Below are 13,626 nucleotides of genomic sequence, written 5' to 3' on the forward strand. Positions count from 1 at the left end.
GAGGGAGGAAGGACTTAAAGTGTGTCGAGTGGTCATGTGACCAAATACCCCGTCATGTGGTTGAAACGTAATGACAAAGGATCTCGATTAATGGTGGCCATTTTGGGTTGGGGTTTCATGAAAGACAGGAACACACGGAAACGGGCGGAGAAGCAACCAGGGCTCCGGGGGTTAGCCTGTGATTGGTTATGTGAGCGTTAAGCTCTGGATGCCATATTGGACAAGGTTCTCAGGGAACGCAAACCTTTGAAAGTAAGCTTAAAGACAGGCTAAGGGATAACAAAATGTAATGATGTCAGCTTGTATTAACTCGATATCGTATAGGAAAACAGACGCACGGCTCGTTAGCCAATGCTGTGGGTTAAGTGATATCAAGTGATATGCAAATTAAAGTATGGTGGCCATGTTGGATGAGGATACAAACTATTGGGTGTAATAGGAATAGGAAGTTATTACAAAACATTCAGTTTGGATGAAGTAACGGGACGAGATCCAGAGGTAACTAATAGTGGAGGGTATTGTGAACCCCGAAATGAAGGTAGATGTTACGGAGGACCAGGTGTGATGGACCTATAGTTGGACAACAGAGCACAATTTTACATTCCACAAACTTTGTCAGCATATGCATAATATTGGACAAATGACACATAGTGGGTAGGAAGGTCCAGAGTCTAGAGCCAATCAGGTGAGGGCCTGGCTCTTGACTTTAGGGAACTATTGCAAGCTTCTGACTCCTTTGTGTCTGAGTTTCCAGAGCTACCAGACTGCCACAAAGACTCCAGATGCTTGGCCTAAAAGCACCATCCAGAAAGGGCAAACAGTAAAGGAGGGAATCAAGTGGGCCAGAAATTCAGACAGGCAACTGGTTTGCCTAGGCTAGTAGCCAGTCTTTAATCTGATCAAAGATGCCAGTAAGATACAACAACTTTGCTTTTCTTCTTAGAAGGGGTGTTAATTATGTTCTTTCTTCAATGCTTGTACCAAGGATAGTGGGACCCAGTTTGGTAAGACATGCTCAATCAAACAACTTTGCACAAAAAGTAGTGAGAAAATATTTCACTCATATTTAATTTGACTTTATAGAAACCTCCCCCTTGACTTCTGTTTAATTCTTGGGAACCCTCACTTTGTAATACAATCATAGTACTTATTCAAACTTCCAATGTTGTTTAACTCACTTTGACAGAATGTTGATTATTTTCAGTGGATCCTTTGGAAGTAGCTAGGAATACAAGCAACAGAAAGGCCAAGAGCCTTATTTACAACCTTTTAGATGTGACAATCAATATAACCTGGTGAGAAGATGTCTTCCCGTCAACATTAAAAACTAACGGGTTCCCTCTCACTGCAAGATTCCCGCCGAAATCCAGAACTGAGGGGCTTATTTACAAGCCCCTTGCGCCACTTTTTATATGGGAAAAAAGGGACGTGCTGGTGGCGCAAGTGGTTCGTAAATAAGCCCCCAAATGTTTACAAGTTGTAAAAAAGGAAAAAACCCAAAACATTTGCAGCAGCGCTTCCAGATATAGAGCGTGTGTACCACAACATATGCTCTCAAATGGAACACATTGCCCAATTTTTTAAGCCATAAGTGACCATGCACATTAGAAAAGATGTCAAGACTATTCCTCTTTTTTTGGATAATCAGAAGCAGACAAATTCAGTTATTTAATAGCCAGGCTTGAAGTTGTTTATGAACACCTATCCATTTGTACCTGTAGGAAGAGGTACTTCGGAATGGCGAGAAAATGAATTGAGTGAGAAGAAGGCTCCAAAGCAGTAGAATCTAAAATGAGGAGTAAATTTATGATGATGATTATTGTTATCATAATTCTCATAACCATCATCATCATCATCATCATTTGTTTTATTATTATTAATATTATTATTATTATTAATAATAATAATAATAATAATAATAATAATAATAATAATAATAGTTATCATTACCAATAATAATAACAGCAAAAATACAACTAATACTACTGCTACTACCACTACCACTACCACTAATGATATTAATAATAATGTATTTTTATTGTTATTATTATTATATATTTTCTTACTTCAGTTTCATTCCAGTATAAGAACCGTGATTTGTTTTGCTTTTTCTTCCTTTAGGTCAGAGCCTCATACAGAAATGATGAAGTGGGTGCTTGTGAAGAATAAGATCCAAACACATAATGGAGAGTCAACTTTATTTAATGAAAGACTGCTTTCCTCCAGAAAGGTACTGTAATCTAGTTATCGCGGCAATGTAATCATCCCTTCTTATCGGTTCCCTTCCCATCAGAAACACATGCCCTCAGCAGGGCTCATACAGAGAAGTGCCCTTCACGTTCCTTCCTTTCAAACAGGATTAGGAAGTAATAGCTCTGGAAAGGGAGAGCCAGGGGTGTTCATGCAGTATTCCCTGATTCCAAATGTCACATGACATTGTATGTAATTCAGATCTGATGGTACTTTTTGACTATGTTGGTACACCACGTATGCGTTGCATTTGCGCATTACGTGGAGTAGACGCTTCCTGAATCACCACAATGCAAAACATTATCCATGCAGAGGAACAGGCTGCAGGCTAAAATCCTGTTTCTTCAATTACAAAATATGTGATTTTATACTTAACACTGGGGCTTCACCACTTCAGCTTGTGAACCTAAAATGCAGTTGAAAGTGTGTTTTAATTTATAATAATCCAGAGGCTAACCATAATTTTCGTGCTAAATACATGAGTGCCTTTTGGCTTTTTTATGACCGTGATGATCTAGTCACATGTAAGGATCGTCAGCCCTCTGCGCCTGAGGCGGAAGCCGGGAGCCACGAGCATTTATTTTAAAAAATGGTATATTTGTGTGTGTTGTTACTTCCTACCTTGCCGCTGCATCTTGCCACCAGTCTTGCCGGTAATTCTCCCGCGTAGACATCCCGGGGAAGCCCTCCTGCTCAGGCCACGCCCCTCGGCGCTAGGCCACACCCCCTCATACTATATCATGTGTCTCTCCCGGACGCGCAGCGGACGAGCGCAGCGGGTGCGCCGAGAGCGCGCCGAAGGCGCGCTTAAGGCAAGCCCGTCTGCGCCCGTACGCGATTGTACGCGGTCTAGGGCTATACCTTCTGTCCCACGGGAGAGACATATACGTTGGAGCAGGCAGGAACTGCTGACTCTTTGCGTGTCTACCCCATGTCTACATAAATTGAGAGTGGAAGACAATACTGGCTGTGAATACTGTCATTTCTCTTTTGATCCTGGCAGGGATGTGGCTCCCAGAGACTATATCCTGGATTGTGGCCTACTTAACGTACGTTCTCTGTGAAACACAAATTAGATCTTTACGACCTACTCACTGAGAAACAATGGGATCTTGTGTTTCTTACTGAGACATGGCTAGATGAAGGCTCTACCCCTGATGCCTTAGAGGCACTTCCAGAAGGCTATACTATGCTTAGGCAAGACAGACTCACCGGAAGAGGAGGGGGCATTGCTATTATAGCACAGAAAAATCTACGTTGTCAATTAGACCACTCCTCTATCCTGGACAGTGAAGCAGGGAGCTTCACTGTCAAAGTGAATGAGAGCTGTACGCTGAAGGGCATGCTAATTTATAGACCCCCAGGCCCTATAGCCAGGTTTGGGGAGAGTCTGGTGGAAGGCATAATGGAGGCTGTGTTATGCACAGACAAATTTTTGGTACTAGGGGATCTTAACCTACATCTAAACAGTCCCACAGATAATGTTAGTAGGGACTTCTGCCAGGCATTGGGAGCCCTCCAATTGTATCAAATAGTAAGTGGTCCAACTCACCAGTTGGGACACTTACTGGACCCCATATTCGTAAATTGGGGGGAAGTAGAAGCTAGGACCCCTATTCCCATCCCTTGGTCGGATCATCACCTGGTACCATTCTCCATACGAATTTCCGGGGTTAAACCCCCAGAGCCAGCTATACTGTACCATCCCAGGCGGAGATGGGCTACCTTCTCTCAGGCTAAATTTAGTGCGGCACTGACTAAAGGGGGAAACCCTGGGGGGGATGATGCGGATATGGCAAATTTTAATCTATGCAAGCGTATCAACGAGGCGCTTGACTGCACAGCCCCACTTTCACATGCCAGATTAGGTGGATGCCTTCAAAAAACTGCCCTGTGGTTCAGTGATGAACTACGGGTCACGAAAACAGCACTGAAGCGAGCCGAAAGACAGTGGCGTGGGGCTCCGTCTAAGGAAACTAGGGAGGCCTACCTAACGAAGAGGCGAATTTATCACGGGCTTATCAGGAAGTCCAAAGCAGCATACTACACCACTAGAGTTAGCGAAGCTGGGAACTCGACGAGGGAGCTCTTCTTGCTCTATAAAACCCTCTCGAGTGGGAAACCAGCCATGGTTCCTGATGACTGTTCGGTAGAATCCTGTGATAGGATTGCGAATTTTTTTTCCGAAAAGATAGCAAATATCTACTCGGCATTTCCCAGTCATCCCATTGCTGGAACGGATTTTGCGGAAAGCCCGAGGGAATGTAGGGATAGACATTCTTTGACCAACTTTGTCACCCCGCCCTCGGAAGATCTACTAAAAATCTGTTTATCCGTCAAATCAGGCTCCCCGAGGGATCCCACCACGCCGAAACGGCTAGTGGATACTCTATCGGTGCTAGAACCGTATATAAGACGCCTATTGGATGTGTCTTTTAGCACCAAGACTGTGCCCAAAGCCTGGAAACAGGCGGTGGTTCTACCTCTTAGAAAGAAATCCTTCGGCCGATCTCCCTTTTGCCCTATCTGGCTAAAGTGGCGGAAAAAACGGTAAATATGCAACTGATGGATTTTGTGGATGAGGCAGCTCTACTACACGATACCCAGTTTGGTTTCCGTCCCCGCCATTCTACGGAATCAGCGCTTTTGATGGCTGTGGAGACCTTGCGCCAGGGGGTGGATGAGGGTCATACTATGGCCCTCATCCTATTGGACCTTAGTGCAGCATTCAACACCGTAGCTTATTCCACCCTGCTACGGTGTCTGAATAATGGTGGAATAATTGGAGCTGCCCTCGCATGGATCCAGTCCTTTCTCACGTGGAGAAGCTTTCAGGTCCACCAGAGCGAGTGTTATTCCAGGGATATTGGATTGGACCAGGGCGTACCCCAGGGATCGTCCCTGAGCCCCACCCTATTTAATCTTTATGTCTCCCAAGTGGCCCGTATTGCTGTGGGCCATGGTCTGTACATCGTGTCCTACGCCGACGACACGCAGCTGGTTATCTCCCTCTCGCGAGCGCCGGGTCTTGCGGTGGACAGTTTCAGAGTCTGCATGCAAGACCTTGCAGCCTGGATGTCCACCAACTGCCTTAAACTAAATGGCAGCAAGACTGAGGTACTCGTAGTGGGGGGGAACCCATCTGTCTGGTCGTCGGCGTGGTGGCCTCCATGCTTGGGAGAGGCTCCAACACCTTGCCAAGAAGTCCGGAACCTTGGAGTCTGGTTAGATGCTGACCTGTCTTTTGGACCGCAGATAGGACGTGTGGCGGGCGTCTGTTTCAGCATCCTGAAAAGTTTACGAAAGATTTTAGATCTCCTCCCTACGTCAGCCCGCAGAATGTTGGTGCACGCCCTCGTCACATCACGCCTGGATTATGGCAATTTGCTGTACCTAGGAGCAACCAACAGAGCCTTAAATCGCCTTCAGGTGCTGCAGAATGCGGCAGCTCGCCTCATTTTAAAATTTCCCAGAAGAGTGGCCTCTAATACCGCCCTTCGGACTCTTCACTGATTGCCAGTGAGGAGCAGGGTGGAGTTTAAGGCCCTCTGTACCTGCCATCGCATCCTTACTGGGAAAGCGCCAATACCGCTCCAGAACTTGATCACCAGGTATGAACCAACACGCTCCCTTCGCTCCTCCCACGGAGGCCTTTTAAAGGTCCCGAGGATAAGGCGGGCTCGCATGGGAGGTAGATCTTTTCGCTACCTGGCGGCTAAGAGCTGGAATGCTCTACCTTTGGACCTCCTTCTTCAGTCATCTGAACTGGGCTTTAGGAGGAAAAGTTAAAAACATATCTATATACTCGCTAGCTTGCACAGTCTCATTGGTTGTGTCCGTGGGAGTCAATCTGTTTTAGCGCGGGGACACGCTCTGAGCATAACCAAGCGCTTTATAAAATTCCTTTATTATTATTATTATATGATTACAACTGTACTGACAAAAGCTGCATTTACAGCTTCAGGCATCGACAAAAGGATACCCAGCAGACAAAAATGCAGTTATTACTCTCTAATTGCACCCCAAAACTACATATATTTCTCATATATTCACTGCATCTGCATACTCAGTTTTGGAGGCGGGGTAGGCAGTGCAGCAAGGCGTGGTTTGCCCTTGAGTTTGTGATTGACCACCAACCTCTTTGTTTCTAGAGATTCTCGAACATATCTCAACCTTTTCACAATTCTGGAAATGATCAGAGGATTGCTCTGAGAAAGTGCTGGATTAAATCTCCTTCCAAGGTGGGAAGCATAAGGCAACATATCAAAGATTGTGGTGGTGTTGGGGAAGTGGTTTCTCCACAGGGAAAATGTTTTCCCTGTGAAAAGCTGAAACAAAAAAGTAACAAACTGTGTAATTGACTAATGGGGCAGCCGCCCCCAATGTTCATTAGAACATAAGCACAATGCCATTTTGTGGCGAGTGACTGGCCTAGCTTTCCAGGATTACTTCTGCAAATCTTTGTGAATAGACAAAAATGATAAATCTGCACTCATCCTCAAGAGTGTTTTTACAGGTTTATGTTTCCCTGTGGAAGTCGGACCCAATGGGTGACATCAAATTCATTGTTTTGCTTCAGAAATTGACAGGAGCAAAGTGAAAGATAGAAAACAGGTTAAAAAATGGTGATGATATGGAATAGGTTGATAGGCCATCAACAAATAAAATTCAAATTCTTACAAATGTATCAAAAATTTACGTACTTTGATTTTCAGAATAAACTGTAATGGTTTGAGTCACAAAGGTCAATTTACATATAGATCTATCCCTACCCCCAAGTGTTACCCTCCCCTTTTTGTAATCCACCATTTACAAGTGGAGATTTACACCTGGATGTAAACATAAAAATCTCTACCTCCTCAAATGAAAGGGGTGAAACCGGCTACACCTAATTTTTTGACTGTGAAGTTAATATTAGTATTTTATGACTGTTTGTGTAGATCTATGCCACCGAAGCGGAGATCTCTGTATGGGAAAATGTAGCAAATATTTTTAAAGTTCATTATTTTCAATTTTCTTAAAAACAAAAACCTATTTTAATGTAAAATACAATTGTAAAATATTGTTTAAATATTACTGTTAACCTAGACGCAATAGAATAAAGAGTTACAGCACATCACCTCATTAATTTAAATGTGTATTTAATATGTTAAATGAATTTGTAAAACTGAAGAATGACAAATTGATGTAAATAATTTAAAATGAATTTCTAAGAGTTATTACTTTAATTCCCTACCTCCACTGACTTCTATGGAAGTGTTTTGCAGTACCAGTGGTTTGCCATGTGTGGTGGTTTGATACTACTGGTGCTATAGCAAATTTAGAAGTGTATTTTGTGAAAAGCAATGGTCTTGCTCTTTTGTAGATATGTATCTTGTCTTAGCATCATCCTTTCACACCCCTTCCTTACTTTTTCCTTAAACCCACCCAATTTCTGCTATTATTCTCCATTTCTCACCACTCCCCTTGGTCCTTTCATATGTGGCGATCTCCAGCACTGTGTCAAAGATCTCTGTATATTAATGGCAGAAGTGGTGGAGGCGGAGGTATCCATCCATAATTTAGTAGTACTGCTGGAGTAACACTTTACATACTTTAAAATGCAGTTTATGAACCAGGATGCATATTTGTAAATTATCTCCAGTGATATTAAATATGTGTCAATGTTTCTACTTCATATTTATTTCAGGTATCCAGATTGTCTTTTAATGTTCATTGGACTTATGATGCTCTCCCTTTAAAGAACTAGGGACACCAGAATCGTTTTCAGAATAGTGTTGCATTCCAGTTCAATTGGACTTACATTTTGATCAGCTGCAGGTTACTGATTTTGATTGAATTTTCCTTTTTTTTAAAAATGTTTGTGGGTCTCTAAGATGGCGTTGGTCTAATAATTCTTCTCAGGACTCTCCTAGTGCCAGATTGAGTGCTCTATTATGAAGCTTGACAAACTCTGTGGGTGAGGACTTATCTTCAGTGTTTTTTATCCTCATCACACTATTAGGTTTATAGAGATATGAAGGTGCCACAGGAACATGGTTACGCATATGCATTCACAGATCTTTAAATCAGATTATCACAATATGCTTAGTTTCTTTCATTGTTAGAGAGGACTTTTGGTGGTTGCTGTTTACCTCTCTCTGCCTCTAAAAGTTGAATTGCCACATGCTCGCTGTGCATACAAATCAAGCTGCAACTCATTGATGAGGCTCAGATGTACAAGATTCAGTCTTGAGTTCCCATCTTGAATCTACTCTAGAGGGAACTTCCGCCTGCAGATTAGCTGAACCGTTCCTATTGGAGCAAGACCATATCTGTGTTTCATAATGTGGGTCTCTGTTGGGGCTTGTGGGGCAAACAACAATGGATTGAAATATGCCCTGAGTAATTACCAGTGGCTTAAATTAATACAGTTATTCCATCCCTCACCTTTTAGGCTTTTCTAAGCTGTGAAGAACTGGTACAGTAACGATCACTGCCATGTGGACCACCTGCCTCTAGGACATGTTTTCTTCTTATCTATGTAGCAAGTCACCCATGGCCTTCTCCCAATTCCTACCTATTTCAGTGAATTAATAGTTGTATTGATCACTTTGGTAATGTCTCATCTTTGACTGATGAGATTTGAATCCTGTGTTTTTGCTATGAATCTAGTTATTGTATATATCTTGTGTTTCCTAACTTTAGATACTTTTACTGAAATATGTGTTAATAGGTCATATTCAGTGACATTGCTTATGTTTTTACTGGTAAAAATGTTTACTCTGTCTCCAAAAGAGTTGACTATATAAATACGTGATTTGGGTAGAAATGAGTAAGTGCAATTATTTCTGTTCTAGGTTCTTTAGAAACTAATATGATCTCATTTCAGCATACCAATGCTTGTGTTATACTTTTCAAAATGAAGCCTGTAGTTTGTTTTCTTCATTGGTGTTCTCTTTAGAAGCTAAGGGACCACTGTCTGCTTGTACAGAAGACATACTCGCTGCTCAGTTTTTTGTGTTACCTAAGCTGTCATTTGCTATCTTTAATTTTATTCATGCTATGAAATTATAATAGCGTCTTCATCCTGTTTACTTGATTTCCTTTTAACACAAGCTCTTTCTGTTTCTATTGCACTTTATTTCCATTGTATCTTACTATATTCTGGTATTTATGCTATCCAAATCATGTACATTCAAAACAATTTTTAAAGTCTTAAAACATATTAAGATTCTTTAACCCCTTCCATGCCCATGACGGAACGGTTCCGTCATGAGCATCGGTTGAGCTGTGCTCATGACGGAACCGTTCCGTCATGGCCCCGCCCGCGCTCGAACCCTTCAGCACCGCGGGGGAATCCGCGCAGCGCTGAAGGGGTTAATATGGACTGTGTAGTTCATAAAAGTGGGTACAAAAGTATCCTCAATAGATTTATTATTGGTCTGTGTTGAGACAGGAACATCCCCACAGGGGCGTAGTCTGTCTGCCAATGATGATGGCTGCCTGATTAAGGAACTCCCATGCAAAGTGCCTTTTGGCGGCCTTAATATGTTGCAAGTTCACTTGGTTTCAGTTTTGATTGTTGTGTTTTTGAATGCTCTGCTTTTTTCCAACCCTCCCACTCCTTCCTCCTCTCTTCCCAAGCTTAACTACTTTTCTTCTTTTTGAATTGCAGTCAGACACCCCTCAAAATGCCTACCGTCCTTATCGGCTGTCCCTGTGAGGCCTGACAAGTCATACCAATATGCCCACACACCCCGCAGACCCATCCCTCACTGCTTTGGGGGCTGCGGCTCGCGTTGCCCTCATAATCCGCACTCAACGTAATCTCTTGGAATGTCAATGGGCTCAAGCATAATATCAAATTTAAGAAGGTGCTCATGTACCTCAGTTCCAAAGACGCCCACATAGCCCTTCTCCACGAGACACACCTCACCAAGACAGAGGAAAAGCAGCTTCAGCGAGGATGGGTGGGTAAGGAGATCCACAGTTGTTGCCCGGGGGGGGGGGGGGCAACAATTGACTGAAATCCGAGTCCTGACTAAAAAAAATTGATTTGGGGTGACTGGAACCTTGCTTGGGATCTGAGTTTGGTCTGCATGGGCCCTATCGACACGATCAGTAACACGGATCGAGCTCTCCTGGGAGATTTTAAAGAGGATCAAAGCTTTCTGGACGTGTGGCGCCTTCTGCATTTGATGGATAGTGAATACACCTACTTGTCCGTGGTTCAGGGGACACAATAGAGCTTTGAATCTATTCTTGTGCCTCACTCTTTGCTCCACCTTGTGTGTGAGGTCTCCATCCTAGAGGGCACCCTCTCAGATCACTCATTGATCATCCTGTTGGTCAATTTGGGTCTAACTCGGCTGGTCTGGAATCCCTGGTGCCTTAAACTATCCTGCTATTACCTTCTAATGGGCAAGCAACAACTCAAATCCCATGTTCAAACCTGTCATGAGCACAATACTGGCTTGGTAAATCCGGCTCCTCCCCTGTAAAGAGGGATGCAGCCCTGTCCAACAGGTGTCAGGAGGAACGTCAGACAGCTCTAGTGGGGGACAATGCTCGCCTTATGAGAACTTACACAACCCGCTCCTCTGATGCTGCTAGGTGCAGTCTGGAGAAGGTACGCATGAACTTCAACACTCTTTTTACCTCCAGAGCCATATATGCACACCACAAGTTGAGGTACAGGCATTACGAGCAGGGGAGAAGAAGGGCAGACTCCTAGCGGCTCAGCTGAGGCAAATGGAGGCAGGTATGGCTACACCCACCATTAGCACAGACTCTGGGGCCCTGGTCACCAAACGGCAGGAAATCGCAGACATGTTTGCCTCCTACTATAGGGTCCTGTACTCCCCTGAAGCAACTCCACAGGTGCCGCAGATCACTGCCTTCTTGTACTATGTCCGCTCACCCTGCCTCATGGCTGAGGAACAGGAGCTCCCACAGGTTGCAATTACCAAAGAGGAGATCATGCAATCCATCTACAAACTACCCTACCATAAGGCCCTAGGGTAAGACGGCTCACCAGCTGAATTGTGCCGGTGGACGGAGCCCCAGATGGTAGCTCTCCTCCATGAGTCTTTTGCTTAGGTTGACTGGTCGGGCTATCTGAGCCTCCTCTCCAACAAGGCTCTTATCTCGGTCCTTCCTGAACCTTCCCTGCAGTAGATATTGCCTCATCTCCCTCCTCAACGGGGATGTTAACATTTGGCCAGCATACTGGTTGCCTTCCTTTAGTGGATCCTTCCCTCCCTCATCCATCATTAGCAAGTAGGAAATGGGGTTGAATTTTCCCAACATACAAGAAATCTAAGATCATCTAGCTTGACAGTAGCTAAAGGTATTAAGATACCGAATGCCAGAGCGGGTGGCCGCTTCTTTACTTTTTTGGCTGCCACACACTGGAATTTGCTCCCCCTGGACATTCGATGCACCAAGGACTATCTCATATTTAAGAAAAAACTAAAGACATGGCTCTTCCCTGATTAAAATAGCTCTGACTTCAACCTTCACTCTGCTAAAATCAAAAGGTAGTTACAAGCATCGTGATATCCCCATAGGGATGAATGTCTACGCTCTATAAAAACTTTTAAATACTTAAAGAAATAGGATTCGTCCCAGCTCATGCGGTGTGGATGGAGGTGTACATGCCAGGGGAGGCCTTGGCTCTGTCATAGGACCTTGAGAAAAAGTTCAAAGGATAGAATGGGACTACCTGTTTGCGGTGCTCCATAAATACTGCTTCGGCTTAGATTTTATCTCCAGAGTTCTCTGGCTCTATGGTTCCCCCACGGCCAAGGTTATCTGCGGTTGCTTTCTCTCTGACCCCTTTCTAGCCTGCTGGTACATGCTCCAGGGATGTTCACTCTACCCCCTGCTGTTCCTACACACCATGGAACTTCTGGTGGCAGCTCCACATCAGTTGATTCGGATAGTAGGCATACCTATGCCTGGAGGGCCCGCGACATTATACTTGTATGCGGATGATATTCTGCTTACCCTTTTGGCCCTGTCCTCCTCCATCCCTGTGGTTTTGGAGGTCATTGACTCATTGCGACCATATCTGGCTAAAAGGCCGACTGTGGAAAGAGTGAGGCGCTCCCGCTCTCAAGGGTTACCACCTGAGCCACCATTGCTGTGTACCCATTTCAGTGAAAAGCTGCCTGTCTCAAATATAATCTGTGTTAACAGAGGCTTGGAGCTCATGGTGGCAGACAACCTCTACCCACTCATGAAGCACATGCAGATAGATTTTGACAAATGGTCACACCTGAACCTTTCCCTCTGGGGCTGTATACAAGGTGACCCTCCCGCACTGCACCAATGTGCAGGATATTCTACCCCCACTGACAAGTTGACAAGTCAATCAAGACATTCATCTGGGGCCAACCAGACCCCTTTAGCCATCAAGAAAAAGATCACTCATAGGTCCGCAGGAAGTCAGGGCCTACGATCCGTGAAGCAGTATTGCATGGCCCTTCACTTTGTGCAATTAGCATTTATGCATACCCAGGTCTGGGATCCCCTGTTATGGGTCACAATTGAGAATTGGCTTGTCAGTGGCTCACCGGGGCTGCTCCCCCTCTACTTGCCCAATCCCATCTGCATTGGGACTCAGAACTCCATGCTGCAGGCAATGTACAAAACCTCCTCGCAGTGGATGCATACCTTTATTACAAAATGCCCATCTGGCAAAACCATGGCATCACCATCGGTGGGCTCATGTTTAACTGGGCCCCCTGGCGTGCAGTGGGAATCCACACTCTAGCGCACCCGGTCTCTCGGGGTGAGCTGAAGTGTTTTGCGGTGTTAGGGGAAGAAATATGGGCCTGCCACTTAGCCAGCAATGGTGCTACACACAATTGCGCCACAACCTCATGAGAAGACTGGGCCCACAACCCTGGTCTGTCCTTTCCTGCCTACTGCTCGCATACTTTAATACATAGGGCCAGTTTAAGGGTGCAATGCCTGAGTTCTGTAATCTCTTGACTACTCACCTTTACTCCTAGCGGCGAACAGCGAGCCTCCGGGAGATCTGACAGGCCCGTCTCCAGGTGGAATATGAGAAAGAGGATGGAGCTCTCAAAGAACCTGGACTGGAAAGTGGGGGAGGCCTGGGTGAAATTCAGCCTTTTTAAGATCCTACAGGGGTGGCACTGGATGCCAGCACAACTCCACTGTGTGGGCTTACTTCCCCACTCCCCCTGTTGATGGTGAGACTGCACGCCCTCTGACACAGTTCATCTCTTAGTGGAATGTCCCTCTGACTGGCCCTTCTGGGTCACGGTGGGGTACACTACTCCACATCATGCCTGCCTCTTACTCACCACCGCTCTTACAGCGGCCAAGATCTGTGTTCAATGCCATTGGTGCTCGCTGCAGGTC

General features: G+C 44.8%; 1 protein-coding gene across 1 annotated transcript in view; it reads left to right on the top strand.

Moving 5' to 3' along the window:
• The window catches only part of LOC146785572 (uncharacterized), a 1,291,145-nt gene that overhangs the window by 380,738 nt on the left and 896,781 nt on the right, over nt 1–13,626 (top strand). Inside the window, exon 3 of the mRNA XM_085633472.1 lies at nt 2,122–2,230. Within this exon, the coding sequence (XP_085489598.1) occupies nt 2,122–2,230 (109 nt within the window). The remainder of the gene's footprint in view (nt 1–2,121; nt 2,231–13,626) is intronic.

This window comes from Triturus cristatus, chromosome 11, assembly GCF_964204655.1.
Source record: "Triturus cristatus chromosome 11, aTriCri1.1, whole genome shotgun sequence".
NCBI classification, from domain to species: Eukaryota; Metazoa; Chordata; class Amphibia; order Caudata; family Salamandridae; genus Triturus; species Triturus cristatus.